Source organism: Phalacrocorax aristotelis, chromosome 8 (assembly GCF_949628215.1).
Source record: "Phalacrocorax aristotelis chromosome 8, bGulAri2.1, whole genome shotgun sequence".
In the NCBI taxonomy this organism is placed as follows: Eukaryota; Metazoa; Chordata; class Aves; order Suliformes; family Phalacrocoracidae; genus Phalacrocorax; species Phalacrocorax aristotelis.
The window spans coordinates 33004881-33022377 of NC_134283.1; the positions used below are offsets into that span (position 1 = coordinate 33004881).

At 54.4% G+C, this 17497-nt stretch overlaps 2 protein-coding genes across 2 annotated transcripts; both read right to left on the reverse strand.

Moving 5' to 3' along the window:
* Nucleotides 1–6465: 6465 nt before the first annotated feature.
* On the reverse strand, nucleotides 6466–9112 carry LOC142061355 (protocadherin gamma-A12-like). The gene has a single exon (XM_075102288.1). The coding sequence runs from the start codon at nucleotides 8971–8973 to the stop codon at nucleotides 6481–6483; it is 2493 nt and encodes an 830-aa protein (XP_074958389.1). The 5' UTR covers nucleotides 8974–9112; the 3' UTR covers nucleotides 6466–6480.
* Nucleotides 9113–9497: 385 nt separating this feature from the next.
* LOC142061362 (protocadherin gamma-B5-like) lies at nucleotides 9498–15318 on the reverse strand. Its single transcript, XM_075102306.1, has one exon. It carries the CDS (start codon nucleotides 13887–13889, stop codon nucleotides 11343–11345), a length of 2547 nt encoding a protein of 848 aa, XP_074958407.1. The 5' UTR covers nucleotides 13890–15318; the 3' UTR covers nucleotides 9498–11342.
* Nucleotides 15319–17497: the final 2179 nt, after the last annotated feature.

The window sequence follows — 17497 nt, forward strand, 5'->3', positions numbered from 1 at the left end:
TGAAAGCCTTTCCCGTTACAGCTGTAAACATCAAATGTATGTACAAAAACTGCACCTGCACTGAGACAACTGGAAGAGATGTGACCTTCCACATACGTATTGAGCAGAAGCAAATCAAATTGCATATTACTTCATTAGGCACACAGCAGTATTAAGTATGACAAGCAAGGAAATGGCCGTCCATTCTTCTATACCCCAACACCTCAGGGCTTCCCTGTCATCTCTCCAACCCTACAAAAGCTGCAGGTTTGATACTGACCTTCTCATAATTGGCAATACATATCATCAGTGGATAATGCACAGCGTCACACCAAGAAGGGAGGTACATTGTCTCCCCACCAACATTCTGAGAAAAAAACTAAGGATTGTAAAGCACGCAAGGGATAAACAGCTAGGATAAGAGAGGGGTAGTCAGCCAACAGAGAATGAGTCATCAAACTTTCAGGTTTAGGGGGAATCCCCTCCCCTCTTTTATCACAGGCACTCTTCCACAGAGATGTGACTACTACTAAGGTCCTGTTGAGATGCTTCCCCCGCCCCGCCCGCGACATTAGCAGCGTACAGTCATACCCTCGCACCTCTTGCCTTTCACACTCACTGTAGCTTGACCAAGCACTAACTCATGGCACACTCCAAAACAAAGCTATCTTGGTAATAACAAGGTAACCTACATATGAGTCCAGGAAGCATTAGAAGAAAAGTGTTGTCAGAAAACCTCATTGGAGGGACATCTTGGTCTTCTACTGCAGGCATTGAAATTCATCCCTGAAAGCACCTGGAAGTCACTGACGTCTCAAGCACAAGTGTAGCTTTAAACTGTTACTGAGAACTACATAGTAGGTGGTTTCAGTTTATGAAATAGTCACCAGCTCATGTGAGCTGCTCATGTCCCACCAATAGGAAGTCATCAGTATAAACACCTTATCATGGACCTCTTTCTCAAGCTTAGTCTTCTGAGATATTAAAACAGATTCTCTATTAGCTTCTGCTTCCTTCACCTCACACCTTAAATTCTGTCTTAGCGAGTTGAAGGAAGGATTTGCTGCAAAAAAAATCGATGCAGAGTTTCAACTGCAAGAGCACTGTCCAGAAATGGGAGAAAGGAACCACAACCTTCCAGGAAACAAAGGCCTGGAAAAACCCTGCAATTACAGCTATGAGGAAGGTGTACATCCAATGATACAGGGGGATACAGATGGGTAAAGGAGGATTCTCGCAGGAATTATGAGCCATTCTGCACGTTCATCATTGTTCCACATGCACATTTACTGTGCAAATACTTCACGACGGAAGAACTACCATCGCCTTGTAGAACAAGGAATCCACAATCACAGCATGAATGGCAACAGGCCTTGGCACCAGGCGAGACGTGCAAGCCTTGCTCAGCCAAGGTCTCATTGGTCCATGTATTTTCCTGGTTGGGAGCCAGCCTCTCACCCTCCTTGCTCTGCATTCACAGCCTTTAGTTGCACCACGGACAATATCCAATATTTTGGCCATATGTCAACCACAGGCAAAAGAGCATTTCATTCAGTGACATTCAGGGGAACAGAGCTGTATCCAAGTCTTTGTCTTGGCAGCTGAGCACCTCAGGTTACAGATGGAAACTGGTTTCCAGCCCAGCAATTAGAAGAGATCTTGTAATGCTTTAAGGGTTACCAGCCACAACGAGGACCAGCTTTAGACCTGGACAAAAAACAAACCAAGGCAAAAATGGGCAACATGAAGTGAAGGCAACATAGCTTTTCAGATTATGTCAACGGAAGTAGTTACACAGGAAGGTCCCCAGGAAGGGTATCTAGGTGGTAAGAAGCCCACAGGAGCCTCACAGAGGTGCTCACAAGAAAGACCGTAGCCACAGTTCCTCAAAGTAAATTCTACGGACAATAGAAAAGAGGAAAATACACAGAACCACAACTTGGGCCCCAGAGAACAACTAGCAGAAACGGAAATTTTGCGCCATCTTTACATCTTTTGGAGATTTCTAAGTATACCACAGCACACTTTTTCACCTGCCCTATCTCTGGACAGACAGAAGCTTTCACCCCACCTAAACATCACACAACAGGAAAGCTACCTTTGCAGCCACATACCACTGAAAGTAAACTTGCACACACAACTTCTCCTTACTGAGAACAAGGATCACAACACGAACGCATGCAAAGAGATTTCTGTGCTCCTCACATCACTTTGAAGAAACGTAAAATGTTCTCAAGTGCACAAGCGATATGCAGATCCGATAAAGATTTAGTCATAAAAGTTTCATGTCAAAGACACCATCATCCTTCTTCAGCACATGGGCAACATGGACACCTCCAGGCTCATATTCAGAAGGCCAGCAATGAATGCTGAGAATTTTCAAAACACATGCCATGTCTCCACCAGCACCTCCTCACACACAGCACGCCCAAGACTCTTCTCATACCCTTCACAGCTCCCATGGTTGTCAGTGATCATCATACTTTGCAGATACTCCACTGAAACAAAAGATGCACAAACAACTTCTCCTTACCATAGATAACACTTGACTTCTCAGCATGTGTATGTGACAAGCAAGAGCATTTCTTCCAGTGACATTTTAAGGAAAAACATCTATGAATGTCTTGCTCTTCACAGCTGTAAACATAAAGGGTACACAGAGGAGGGTCAGGCAAACATAACAGATGTGTTCTTCCACACATGTGCTCTTCCCAAAGTTCCCATTATGGCACCTGTGATTAAGTACAGAATTACGCTATTAGTTAAGAATTGATGACAACCTGCAAACACAAGGGAAATCCTCCCAGGGCTCTCAGTGCAGGTGAAAAAATATGTCTTCTAGCCAAATGTCTCTGGGAAGGTGAAACTCACATTGGATAATGCTACAGCTGGGCGCTGAGCAGGAAAAGGAGAAAATCATCTCTCTTCTGTCCTTCAACAGCCCCTCACAAACAGCTCCCATGACTCGCATCTCCAGCCCTTCACAACTTGCACAGTATTCTTTGACCCTCATTTTTCACAAGCTGTTGTCATCAAACACCCAGTCGCCCACACCATTCCTCTTCAACAGGCACCACTATCACACCATGGACTTCACAGAGGTTTCTCTACACCTCCATACAAAGAAGGAAGATACATTTCTCTGCTCGCTACTCTTCTGGGAAGAAACATCAAGGGTAGAGAAGCAAGAGACGAGCGGTCCTCCAGGAGAGACTGGGTCAGTGAACAGCTACTGCAGAGGGGGAATATCCTTGTCCTTACGTCTCCCCCCACACCTTGAGTCTCTCCCAGTCTGCCCTCATTTGAGAGGTGATATTGCCATAGCATGTATTTTCAAGCCAAGGCACATCGAGGTCCTCTGCCAGTAAAACTACCTTAAAGACAGGGAATCAGCAAAACACCTCTCCTGTTCCCTCCGGTAGCCCTTCACACACAGCCACCCAGAGACTTTCTCAAAGAGCCACAACTTTTATGACTCTCTTTCGACTTCATAACAGGCAGAAAGACTTCATCAAGCCACCAGTTGCTGCCCAGCCCATTCCTCCACCTGGTGCACAGGGATGGCAGCATGGACCAATGCAAAGACATTTCATTGCTCACCATGTTATCATGGAGAAACATAAAGGCTGAGAAGAGTAGAAACAATGAGCAGCTGTGTTATACACGGGGCCATGAACATTGTCTTTCTCATCCTACTCAAACACAATTGCTATCAGGAAGACATCAGACCCTGCTAATAATGCAAACTTCCACTTGCTAACAACGTCATACATCTAGTCAAGGAACCAATACTGACTGGAAAGGAGTATTACACACGTCAGGAGATAAAATGGGACATCACCTGGTGTTTCATAAATCACAAATACCGACTCACTCTGCAATGCAGTATTTGCTGAAAACAAACAAACAAACAAAAAAACACAAACACCCAACAGTTGCAGTTTCAACTGCAAAATCACTGTCCAGAAATGGGAGAAAGGAACCGCCACCTTCCAAGAAAAAAAGCCCAAAAGAAAGTGTAGTTTAAACGGTGAAGAAACGCTATGTCACAATGTTCCAGGGAGATACAGATGGATAAAGGAGGTTTCACACAGGAATTATAAGCCATTTTGCACATGAATCGTCATTCCAGGTACACAGTAACGCTCAAATACTTTATTATCAAAGGACTGCCATTGCCTTTCAGGATAGCGAACCTAGGATCATAACATAAATGGCACAGGTCTTGGCACCAGGCATGAAAGCAAACCACTGCCCAGCCAAAAGCACGTTGACCCACCTATCATCATGGGGTGGAAGCCAGCCTCGCACCCTCCTTGCTCAGCCTTCACAGCCAAGAGTTGAACCATGGAAAACACCCAACTTTTGGCCATGTATCAGCCACAGGGAAAAGAGCATATAATTCAGAGACCTTTTAGGGAAACAGAAGTCTATCAAATTCTTTGTCTTGGTAGCTGTACACTTGCAAAGTATCGACAGAAACTGCTCCATCTGCCTGATAACTTTAACAGATCTCTACCTTTAAGGACTGTCAGAGAAACGGAGGCCCAGTCTTAGAACATGAGAGAAACAAAGAAGGAATTTGAAACCCACAGAAGTGATGGAATCATAACTTAACATTTCAGATCATGTCAGTTGTAGCATGTACACAAGAGGAGTATCTAGTTGGTAAAAGTACAGGGGAGGATCACACAGGAGTTTACACCAAAGGCCGTAGCCACAGTTCTCAAAGTCATTTCTTTGGATAATAATAAAAGGAAACTGCACAGGACCACAACTACGGGACCCATATGGGTCACTGAAAGACATGATGTGCACACAGCTTCTCCTTATGGAGAACAAGGGTCACAACACAAATCCATATATAAAGATATCTCTGCTCATGACAGTCATCTGAAGAAACACAGAATGTCCTAAAGAGCATAAGTGACACGCATCTTGGTGAAAGACTCAGTCATCAGTATCAGCTCAAAGACAGCATCTTGCTCATGGCCACTTTGGAATATTTGTGACTGCAACCGTTAATCCAATGTTTACATCTACGCCCAATAACTCCCATTCGCAGGAAAAGCCACATTGGACACGATAGTGGTAACTTCCTCACACGTGCCTCAAATAGCAAGCCCCAAACCCAGAAAATCCTGGCAAAAACACCATCCCGCATCATGCATTTATACCAGTTGTAATACCAACAAAACATCAGCAGTTACCTCATACGAGCAAGAGCCAACAATAACATCTGAAGGTTGGTCAAGGCTGGGAAAAGCTTTCTACAACCACGATGAAACTCTACATCACAGACTTACAAGGGTATATCCCTGGAAAATGACATTTCACACCGCAGATACTAGGAGGGGTACCCCTGTGTCACGTTTGCACTTCCATGGCTATTGCTTGCAGACAAACTCCTCAGAGGATTGCCGCCCCTTTCAGGATGTAGGTAAGTGGCAGAGGCCTTGGCACTAGGCCTGATGTTAAAGCACTGCCAGCCAGAGGGAGCATTCAACCTGCTCTTCTCCTACCTCAAGGCCAGTCTCCCATCCATGTTGCGCTGACTGCTTGCCAGGTGTACGTGACGAGAAAAAGCATTTCTTCCAGAGACATTTTCAGGCATGTGGTCAGACGCGGAGGCCCACTTTACCTCATCAGGAAAAGCAAGGCAAGAATTTAACTATCATTCACAGGGAACACCATGCAATATGAAAGAAAACTGATGGACCTACAGCTTGGCCAGTTTGAGTCCAAGCAAGGTGATATCCAAAAGTAAGACACCTTCAGACTAATTTTCAGATAGCCAGCAATAAACCCCGGGAACCAAAAAAACACATGACATGTCTCTACCAGCATCACTTCACACACAGCACCCACCAGACGCTCCTCAAAGCCTCACACCTCCCATGGTTGTCAGTGATCTTCATCAGTTGCAGGTAGATGCCATCGAAACAAAAGATGTTTTAAGCAAACACCTCCAACAATGTTTTTCCCATGAAAACGAGCAAGGCAAGACGTTAAAACATGCACAGTTGAAAGGATCATAACATCCTCTTCTAGATGATGGCATTCAGAGTAGACACATAATTAAGGTATTTAGTAGGCAACCAAAACACGGTTGGCTCCTCCCAAAGCTCCCATTATGGCACTTCTCATAAGTACATAGTTCATCTGTTAATTAAGAACAACACATCAACCCGCAAACACACAGGAAGAACCTCGCAGGGCTCCCATGACAGCCAGAATAATGTGTCTCAGGCCAAAACTGCTTGGGAAAAGGAAACTCACATTGCAGGAAACTAGAGCTGGGCACTGGACAGGGAAAGGAGCAAATCGTACCTCTTCTGTAATTCAACAGCTCTGCATGCAGAGCTTCCACAGTTCTCTTCTCCAACACTTCACAACCTGCCCGGTGTTCTTTCACCCTCACAATCTGAAAGAGCATCTTAGCTACGCCTCGCCTGCCCCGCGCGCATAGAGAAAAGGTAACGGAAAGAGAAAAAATGCAGCCTACCAAGAAAGGAAAGGCAGGAAAGTCTCGCTAGAGGAACTCACCGGGGCAGGGGCGGGGTCCGCGAGGCGGGCGCCGGCAGCGTCCTCCCCGAGCAGCGGCGCGGGCTCGTCGGGCGGCGGCCGGGCCGGGAGGGTGTCGCAGCAGCTGCCGCCCGACAAGCGGAGCTGGCTCTTGCGCGAGTCGGCGGTGAGCGACACCTCGTGCGAGTAGGAGTGCAGGAAGGCGCGGACGCCGTCGATGCCCACGAAGTGCGAGGCCGGGACGCCGCGCAAGGCGCCGCTGCCCGCCGCCAGCAGCTGCGAGCGGCGCCAGCGCCGCAGGCGCAGCGCCAGCAGCAGCAGCAGGAAGGCGAGGAAGAGGCAGGACACGGCCGCCACGGCCACCACCAGCCACCGCGTCAGGCTGCCGGCCGGCTCCCCCGCCGCCGCCGCCGCCGCCGCCGCGCTGCCCAGCTCCGACAGCAGCTCGGCCACGCTCTCGGCCAGCACCACCGTCAGCGTGGCCGTGGCCGACAGCGCCGGCCGCCCGTGGTCCTTCACCACCACCACCAGGCTCTGCCGCGCCGCGTCGCGGGCCAGCGGGAAGCGCGCCGTCCGCACCTCGCCGCTGTGCAGCCCCACGCGGAACAGCCCCGGCTCCGTCGCCTTGGCCAGCTCGTACGACAGCCACGCGTTCTGCCCCGCGTCCGCGTCCACCGCCACCACCTTGGCCACCAGCGCCCCGGGCTCGGCCGAGCGCGGCGCCAGCTCCACGCCCGCCCAGCCCGCGCCCGGCGCCGCCGCCGGCGGCGGGTACAGCACCTGCGGCGCGTTGTCGTTCTCGTCCACGATCACGAGCCGCACCGACACGTTGCTGCTCAGCGGCGGCGCGCCGCCGTCCTCCGCCCGCACCCACAGCCCCACCTCGCGCACCTCCTCGTAGTCGAACGGGCGCAGCGCGTACAGCGCGCCCGTCTCCGCCTGCACCGACACGTACGACGAGAGCGGCGCGCCCCGCACCCGCCCCTCCGACAGCCGGTACCGCACGCGCGCGTTCTGCCCCCAGTCCGCGTCCGCCGCCCGCACCGTCAGCACCAGCGCGCCCGCCGCGTTGTTCTCGGGCAGACGGGCGCTGTAGCGCGCCTCCGCGAACACCGGCGCGTTGTCGTTCACGTCCAGCACCCGCAGCGCCAGCACCGCGCTGCTCCACAGCGCCGGCGACCCGCCGTCCGCCGCCCGCACCGTCACGTTGTACTCCGACACCTCCTCGCGGTCCAGCTCTCTCGCCGTCACCACGCTGTAGTAATTATCAAACGACCTCTCCAGGCGGAACGGGACGCCCCCGTCCACCGAGCACCGCACCGCCCCGTTCGGCCCCGAGTCCCGGTCCTGCACGTGCACCAGGGCCACCACCGTCCCCGACGGCGCGTCCTCAGAGATCTCGCGCAGCGCTGACGACACTGTCAGTTCAGGCGCGTTGTCGTTCACGTCTGTCACCGTGATCACGACTTTCGCCGTGTCGGAAAGGCCCCCGCCGTCTCGTGCCTGCACCTCCATTTCGTACGAACCACCTTCCTCAAAGTCCAGGCTCCGCACCGGTGTGATCGCTCCCGTCGCACTGTTCAGCTCGAAAATATGCGAGTCTTTGTATGTGATTCTCTTGAACGAGTATTTCACGTGCCCGTTCGTCCCCTCGTCGGCATCGGTGGCCGTGAGGGTGACGAGGGCGGAGCCCACGGGCACGTCTTCCGGCACGCGCACCGTGTACTCCGCCTGGCTGAAGGCGGGCGCGTTGTCGTTCGCGTCCAGCACCGCCACGCGGATCCGCGCCGTGCCCGTCCGCGCCGGCTCTCCGCCGTCGCTCGCCCTCAGCACCAGCTCGTGAAACGCCGCCGCCTCCCGGTCCAGCGCCTTCGCCAGCACCAGCTCGGGACGCTCATCCCCGCCGGCGCCCGCCTGCACGGCCAGCGAGAAGTGCTCGTCACCGCTCAGCTCGTACCTCTGCACGCCATTCGGTCCCGCGTCGGGGTCGTGAGCCTCGGCAACAGGAAACCGCGACCCCGGGGCTGTCGTCTCGCTCATTCGCAGCTCCGTTTCTGCCTCTCGGAAGCTGGGCGCGTTGTCGTTTATGTCCATGATCTCCACTTCGATTCCGTAAACTTGCATTTCCCCCTCCGCTATCACCTCACAGCGCAGAATGCATTTCTCCACCAGCCGGCACAGCTGCTCTCTGTCTATCCTCTCCGCCGTCACTAAATGTCCCGTCTTCCCGTGCAGAGCGAAATACTGCGTCCTACCTCTGTCCAAGACGCGGACGCCGCGGTGTCGGAGCGCCGGCAGCTCCAGCCCCAGGTCCTTGCCCACGTCGCCCACGAACGAGCCCTTCGGCACCTCCTCGGGAACCGAGTAGCGCAGCTGCCCCCACGCCGCCTCCCACGCCGCCGCCAGCACGCACCACAGCAGGGCTCGCTCCCGCCGGCCCCGCCGCCTCCCCGCCGCGCACATCGCCATCGCCGCCGCCGCCGCCGCACTGCCGCCGCACCGCCCGCCGATCCCGCTCCAGCTCCGGCTCCGGCTCCGGCTCCGGCTTCGGTTCGCCGCTCCCGGCCCCTCCGCCCCGCTGCAGCACGGCTCCGCGCCGCTGGGACGCTCGCAGACCGCCCGGCCGCCGAGCCAGCCAGCCAGCGAGCCGGGCCGCAGCGGGCGGGGCTGCCTGCAGCGCCCCGGCCTTCCTCTCGCTCCTCCTCGGTCAACAGCGGCGCCCGCAGCCTCCTCCCGGCACTGCAGGCACCCACCGCTGCCCAGCGCCGCCCGCCCCGCCTTTCCCACGGGCGACTCGCGGGGGCGAGACCCTCATGGACACGGAGGCATCGGTGATCTCCTGCCTTGCCTTCTCTCGAGCCGATCTCTTCTTTGATCCTCGAGGCGATCGCAACCACAAAGAAGTAACACGCCTCCCGTTTGCGTGATATTTCCACCGCAAATGAAACAGGCTTTTGCAATGGTGGTATCATATAGATATACTTTTTCTTAATGCGCCGTGCAGAGTAGGATGACTCGTATTCCATTAGTCCAAAAGCACAATCCCCACCACGAATTGGACACCTTTTTGTAGCAGTCGTGCTTGAGGGACGTTTTCCCCGCCCTTTCTGCAGATCAAAACACCGTCATGAGGTAGGGGAACTACTCACGAACGGTCGGGACTGTCAGTCCCCGCGTCCCGCACTACCGGCACTGCCCGTCAGTCTTGACTTCGTGGCTTTTCACCTGCGCATCGGAGGCGATAGAGCTAGAACTGCAGTGACTAAAACTTGTTGCTTTGGGGGAGTCAGAAAGGCTTCCAGACAAGAAGCGCCTAAACAAAAATTTACGACGGTAACATTTGACCTTAGAAAAGCAGATGTACAGAACCATAAAGATAAGGAACTGCAGAGCAAAGCACTACACCAGAACAGACTATCCCTCAAGGACAGTACACACGTGATCTCAGAACGGAGTTTGCGCGAAAGGAAAAGTTAACTAGCGGACACAGTGAGCAGAAGTATATCCTTTACCCAGAGACCCCTGACGACCACCCGGAGACATCAACAGGCATGCGCAAAGGACATCTGCATAAGATAAGGAGTTCTCAGAAAATAAAGACTATGTATATCTTTTCTCGGAAAACTAAGGAATATGTATGTAAAGCTTGTAGAAGTTATTCAACTAACTTTGTGCGGGAACCCACAGTAGGAGGAGTTATCCCCTGTAAGTCCATCGCTGCAATAAAGAATGCCTGCTTAATAGTCCTTCAGACTGTTGAGTCCTGATTTGGGATTTTCACGGCATCAGAGGCTGCTCTGAATCAGCCTCCACCTCTCCCCCTTCTCCAACCACCCGCTCGGAGTTTTTGATTACAACCTTACACTACAGGCCATGCTTACACTTAGGGCTTAGTGCTCCATTCTACAGTAACTCAGCAATAGGCAGCAATGCGCATGCACTCGCTGTTCGGGGTATTACAAAATAAAATAAAATAAAATAAAATAAAATAAAATAAAATAAAATAAAATAAAATAAAATAAAATAAAATAAAATAAAATACAACCCTTTGGGTGAAGAGGGACACAAAAGGAAAAGAGAGCCAGTTTACTCTGAAATACTATTTCACTGCAATACTAGAGGCTTGGGGTTTCTTTTTTTTTTTACTTTTTTCTTTTTTTTCCCTTTTTTTCCCTAGCAAATTATTGTTCTAAGTGTGGAATAGTCTCGGAGGTATGACATATTTTCACCAAAATCCTGCAGGGCAGCCGGAGAAGACAAGTGCAGCTGCACACCCCAGACTGTGGGGACCATCGATAAATATGCAAATGGACTTTACTCAAGTGCCCACACTGCCATTTTGGGAATCTCCTTGACGTTTGATATATGTTTTCTAGATCCTAGACACCTGCCCTTCTAAACAGACGGATGCAACAACTATTGCAAAAAATTGCTGAGAGAAGTAATTCCTCTGTCACTTTTCCATTCATGGCGCCACACGCACGTTTCCTTTGGGAGTCCAGCACCCAAAAATCATTCACCAACGGCTTTATGCCCAGCTATCAACCCGATCCAAGTACATCGTTTCCGGGAAAAAGCGGTAAGGAAGAAAAAACCTCCAACACCAAGCGTCAACCCCATTTTCCAGACTCCGCCACGCACCATCAGCGGATCCGTTTTCAGCGGTACTAACGCATGTGAGGTTAGACAACGCGAGAGCTGTAGACAGAACCCTCTCCGGTGAACCCGAACCTGTGATCACCAAAGAGTGCGGCAGCTAACTGCCTGCTCTTAGGGGAAGGGAGTTAGGCCGATCTTTCTTGCACTCCTTCACGGAGACACGGATCAGCACTCCCCAGTCACGCCACCCGGGGAAAGACAGGGGGAAAGGGACGACGGTTCAGTGGGGCTCGAGGAGAACAGCGAGAGAGCGCGGGCTTACAGACCTGCGTTGCGCCGGGGTCCGCGGGCGGCTCTCCCGCGCCGGCGCTGCTGCTCGGGCTCCGCTTCCCGCAGGGCTCCCCGCCGAGAAGCTCCTCCGCCGGCAGGCTGGGCAGCGGCGGCGGCGGCGGCGGCGGCGGCGGCAGCCAAGGGCCCTCGGCGGCGGCGCGTCCCGGCGCCACGCACAGGTTGTAGGAGTAGGGCAAGGTGCCCTCGCAGAAGTCGGCAGGGAAGGCGGCGGCGCCGGCCACGGAGAAGCGCTGCGCGCCCAGGCAGCGCAGGACGGCGGGCGGCCCGGCCCGGCGCACTCGCGCCACGGCGGCCAGCGCCACGCTCAGCAGGAACAGGGCGGAGAGGAGCGCCAGCGCCAGCACCAGGTAGAACTGCAGCTCCGCCGGCGAGTCGGCGCCCGCCGCCCGCTCGCTCAGCTCCGGCAGCGCCTCCTGCAAGCTCTCGGCCAGCACCACGTGCAGCGTGGCCGTGGCCGACAGCGCCGGCTGCCCGTGGTCCTTCACCACCGCCACCAGCCGCTGCTTCGCCGCGTCCCTCTCCGACACGGCCCGCGCCGTCCGCACCTCGCCGCTGTGCAGCCCCACGCGGAACAGCGCCGGCTCCGGCGCCTGCACCAGCTCGTACGACAGCCACGCGTTGCGCCCCGCGTCCGCGTCCACCGCCACCACCTTGGCCACCAGGTACCCGGCCTCGGCCGACCGCGGCACCACCTCGAACGGCGCCGCCCCCGCGCCCGCCCCCGCGCCCGCCCCCGCGCCCGCCGCCGGCCACAGCACCCGCGGCGCGTTGTCGTTGCGGTCCAGCACGAAGACGCGCACCGTTGCCGTCGAGCTCCGCGCCGGCGACCCGCCGTCCTGCGCCCGCACCGCCACCGCGAACTCGCGGCACTGCTCGTAGTCGAAGGAGCGCTGCGCGAACAGCGCGCCCGTCTCCGCCTCCACCGACACGTACGGCGACGCGCCCGCGCTGCCGCCCGCCAGCCAGTAGCTCACGCGCCCGTTGGCGCCCGCGTCCGCGTCCCGCGCGCGCACCCGCACCACCGGCGCGCCCGCCGCGTTGTTCTCCGCCACGTAGGCGCTGTAGGCGGCCTCCTCGAACACCGGCGCGTTGTCGTTCACGTCCGACACCTCCAGCACCAGCGCCGCGCGGCTGGAGAGCGCCGGGCTGCCCCGGTCCCTGGCCACCACCGTCACGCGGTGCTCGGCCGCCAGCTCCCGGTCCAGCGCGCTCGCCGTCACCACCTTATACGAGCCTCCCGACGATGCCACGATCGACAGGGGCGCCTCGCCCGACAGCTCGCACGACACCTGACCGTTCTCGCCGGAGTCCGGGTCGCGCACTTTCACCAGGGCCACCACCGTGCCGGTTGGCGCGTCCTCGGGCACCGGGCTCGACACCGACAACACCGTGATTTCGGGTGCGTTGTCGTTCTCGTCCAACAGATCGATCTGCACCTTGCAGTGACCCGTGAGTCCGCCGCCGTCCCTCGCCTCCAGGCTGAAGCTGTATTTGCTCTTCTCCTCGAAATCGAGGGGCCCCGCCGTCCTGACCTCGCCGCTGTTGCTGTCGACAGCGAACAACGCGCGGACACCGTCCGCGACGTTGCCGAAGGAGTAGGAGACCCGCCCGTTGGAGCCCGCGTCCGCGTCCGTGGCTCGCACCCGCAGCACCAGCGACCCCGCCGGCAGATTCTCCCGCACTCGCGCCTCGTAGACGCTTTTACCGAACACGGGCGCGTTGTCGTTGGCGTCCGTCACGTTGACGCGAACCTGGACGGTCCCGGACCTCACGGGGTCCCCCCCATCCACCGCCGTCAGCACCAGCACAAAGGAGCTCTGCTTCTCACGGTCCAGTGCTCTCTCCAGCACTAATTCCGGCTGCTTGCTTCCATCCGGGCTCTCCCTCACGGCCAGAGCGAAGGACGGGTTGCTGGTGAGCTGGTAAGTCAGCAGCGAGTTGCTGCCCACGTCCGCGTCTCGGGCCATCTCCAGCGGAAAACGAGCCCCGGGAAGCGTCCATTCAGTGATCTCGAGGTCCAGCGCAGCCTTGCTGAAGGCCGGGGAATTGTCGTTGACGTCCTGGATGGCCACCTCGACGTGGAAAACGTTGAGCGGGTTCTGCACGAGCGCCTCGAAGCTGACGGAGCAGGACGCCGACTCGCCGCACATCTCCTCCCGGTCCAGCCTCTCGCTCACGTAGAGGTTCCCGGACTCCCCGCTCACCGAGAAGTATTGCTTCTCGGCGCCGAGCCGCAGCTTGCGTGCGGGCAGGTCCGCCGGGCTCAGCCCCAGGTCCCGCGCCAGCGGCCCCACCAGCGAGCCTCTGCCCAGCTCCTCGGGGATGGCGTAGCGGATCCGCTCCGCCGCCGCCCGGCACCACAAGCACAGCAGCAAAGCGGGCAGCAGCACTCGCCCGGCCGCTCGCCGCCGGCTCTGCCTCTGCCTGCCCGCCATTCTCGGCAGCGCTCGCCGCGCTCCTCCCTCCTGCCGCTGCCCTCCCGCCCTTCCGGCCACTCTCCGCAGCGAGCGCAGGGGCCGCCGGACGGCAGCGATCTCGGCGCCGCCTCGGACGCCGCTGCTCCCCGCGCCGCGCCGCCGCTCGCCGCTGCTGCCCGTGCCGATGCCGAGAACGGCCGGCGCCCTGCGAGCGACCAGCCTGCGGGGGCAGGTCGCTGCGGCGGCTCCGGCTCCAGCCCCGCCGGCGGCTCCGGCGCCGCTCCGCGTCGGCCAACAGCGGCACCCGGAGGCGCCGCGACGCCACTGCAGCCGGCTGATGGCCGCGCTCACCGGGGGCCGGGCGTTTCACGGGCGGTCAGCGGCTGCGTCCAGCCTTGGGGGTCTCTCTTCTCTGGAAGCAGGCAGCGCAGAAGCACTTGCTTCCTGCAACGCCAGAGGCGTTTAACGCTGAGGTACACTCTCGGGTAGGTCATCTCCTTGAGTCGCAAATGTCAGAAGGAAATCTTCATGGCAGAGCAATAAAGAAAGGAACTCAGCTGGCCTTAATAAAATCAAGACAGAAGTATAAGAGCAAGAAATTATATTAGAGCTAGGGAAGGCTTTTTGCGCTTTTTAGCACTCTGTCAGTTATTTTCGATTCTGCTTTCCTTACTGGGAACAAATACCAAGAAGGAAATATTCCTTTTGGGGTAATCAGTACGTCATGAGGAACAGAATGAAGCAAAAGATATTCAATCCTGTCATGCTGGGTCTCTATAATGGGTTTCCATCATACCTGCGTTTCTTTGTGTGTAGCTCTGTGCTAAGATAGCAGAATAACTTCATCATTGTGTTTCCGAGTCACAGATGAAGTTCCTTCTTTTACGTCTCCATACTCGAGGGGGAAAGCCTCACTGAGTCTTTCAAAGAATGGATCGGGTTGGAACAGACCTTTAAAGATTACCTAGTTGAACCACTCTGCCACGGGCAGGGGCATCCTTCACTACAGCCTGTTTCTCAATGCCCCCCCCCAACTGACTCTGAACCCCATAAGTGATGGCACGTGCACAGCTTCTCTGGGCAACCTGGTCTAGTGTCTCATCATAAAATATTTCATCCTTATCTTGGTCTAAACCTCCCCTCATCCAGTTTAAAGCCATTAACCCTTGTCCTGTCACAATAGGCCCTGGGAAAGTCTCCCTCCATCTTCCTTATAGGTTCCCCTTATATATTGAAAAGGTGCAACAAGGTCTCCCCAGACCCTCCTCTTCTCCACACCAAAGACCCTCAACTGTCTCAGCCCTTCTTCATAGCAGAGGTCTTCCAGCCCCTTGACAATTTTTGTGGCTCTCCTCTGGACCTCCTTCAACAGCTCCATGTCCTTCTTGTAGTATAGGCCCCATAGCAGTACCCCCGGTTGGGTCTCATGAAATGGAGTAGAGGGGGAAAATGCCCTCCCTCAACCTGCTGGCCACACTCCTTTTGATGCAACCGAAGACACCATTGTATTTCTGGGCAGCAAGAGCACATTGACAGCTCATGTCCCATTTGGCACGCACCGGTACACACAGGTCCTTCTCAGCGAGGCTGCTCTCAATCCATTCATCCCACAGTCTCTGTTGAAATTCGGGATTGCCCCAAACCAGGTGCAGGACCTTGCACTTGGCCTTGTTGACCTTCATGAGCTTTGCATGGTCCCACTTCTCCAGCCTTTCAAGGTTGCCCTGGATGGCATCTCTTCTCTCTACCAGATCAAAGGCACCACTCAGCTTGGTGTTGCCTGCAAGCTTGCTGAGGGTGCGCTCAATCCCACTGTGTATGTCACTGAAGAAGGTACTAAACAACACTGGTCCAAGTACATACCCTTGAGGAGCACCACATGTTCTTGGCTTCCACTGATCCATTGACTAGAACTCTTTGGAGATTGCCATCTAGCCAGTTCCTTATCCATCTAACGGTTCGTCTGTCAAGCCCATGGCTCTCCAATTGTGAGCACCCACGTGTCTATGAAAGCCTTTCCCGTTACAGCTGTAAACACCAAATGTATGTACAAAAACTGCACCTGCACTGAGACAACTGGAAGAGATGTGACCTTCCACATACGTATTGAGCAGAAGCAAATCAAATTGCATATTACTTCATTAGGCACACAGCAGTATTAAGTATGACAAGCAAGGAAATGGCCGTCCATTCTTCTATACCCCAACACCTCAGGGCTTCCCTGTCATCTCTCCAACCCTACAAAAGCTGCAGGTTTGATACTGACCTTCTCATAATTGGCAATACATATCATCAGTGGATAATGCACAGCGTCACACCAAGAAGGGAGGTACATTGTCTCCCCACCAACATTCTGAGAAAAAAACTAAGGATTGTAAAGCACGCAAGGGATAAACAGCTAGGATAAGAGAGGGGTAGTCAGCCAACAGAGAATGAGTCATCAAACTTTCAGGTTTAGGGGGAATCCCCTCCCCTCTTTTATCACAGGCACTCTTCCACAGAGATGTGACTACTACTAAGATCGTGTTTACATCTTACAAGCACGTGGAAGTCACTGAGGTCTGAACTACAAGTGGAGCTTTAAACTTTTACTGTGGACTGGGTAGTGGGGGGTTTCAGTTTATTAAATAGTGTCATGGTCTTAGCTGGGATAGAGTTAATTTTCTTCACTCTACCTGGCATAGTGCTGTGCTTTGGACGTAATATGAAAACTAGTACTAGTCAATGACTTTTCTAGCTTCCCGTGCTCTGCTGGGTGCACAAGAAGCTGGGAGGGGAGGGGGCACAGCTAAGAGAGTGGATTCAAACTGGCCAAAGGGATATTCCATATCATGTAATGTCATGCCCGGTATATTAACTGGGAGGAGCTGGCCGGGTGAGGGAGGCAGCAATCGTGGCTCGGGGACGGGCAGACTCGGTCGGCGGGTGGTGAGCAGTTGTATCGTTCATGTTTCTGGTTTTTTCCCCCTTTTCCCTTTTCCTTTTTATTATATTATCATTATTGTTATCGTAATCATTATTAGTATGATGATTATTTTATTGTAATTATTAAACTGTTCTAATCTCAACCCACAGGTTGGAGTTTTTTTGTGGGTTTGTTTTAAATTTTTTTGTGCTTTTGTTCTTCCAATTCTCTCCCCCATCCCACAGGGGTGGGGGGGAGGCAGTGAGCGGCTGCATGGTGTTGAGTTGCTGAATGAGGCTGAACCACGACAAATAGTCATCAGCTCATGTCCCACCAATAGGAAGTCATCAGTATAAACACCTTATCATGGACCTCTTTCTCAAGCTTAGTCTTCTGAGATATTAAAACAGATTCTCTATTAGCTTCTGCTTCCTTCACCTCACACCTAAAATTCTGTCTTAGCGAGTTGAAGGAAGGATTTGCTGCAAAAAAAATCGATGCAGAGTTTCAACTGCAAGAGCACTGTCCAGAAATGGGAGAAAGGAACCACAACCTTCCAGGAAACAAAGGCCTGGAAAAACCCTGCAATTACAGCTATGAGGAAAGTGTACATCCAATGATACAGGGGGATACAGATGGGTAAAGGAGGATTCTCGCAGGAATTATGAGCCATTCTGCACGTTCATCATTGTTCCACATGCACATTTACTGTGCAAATACT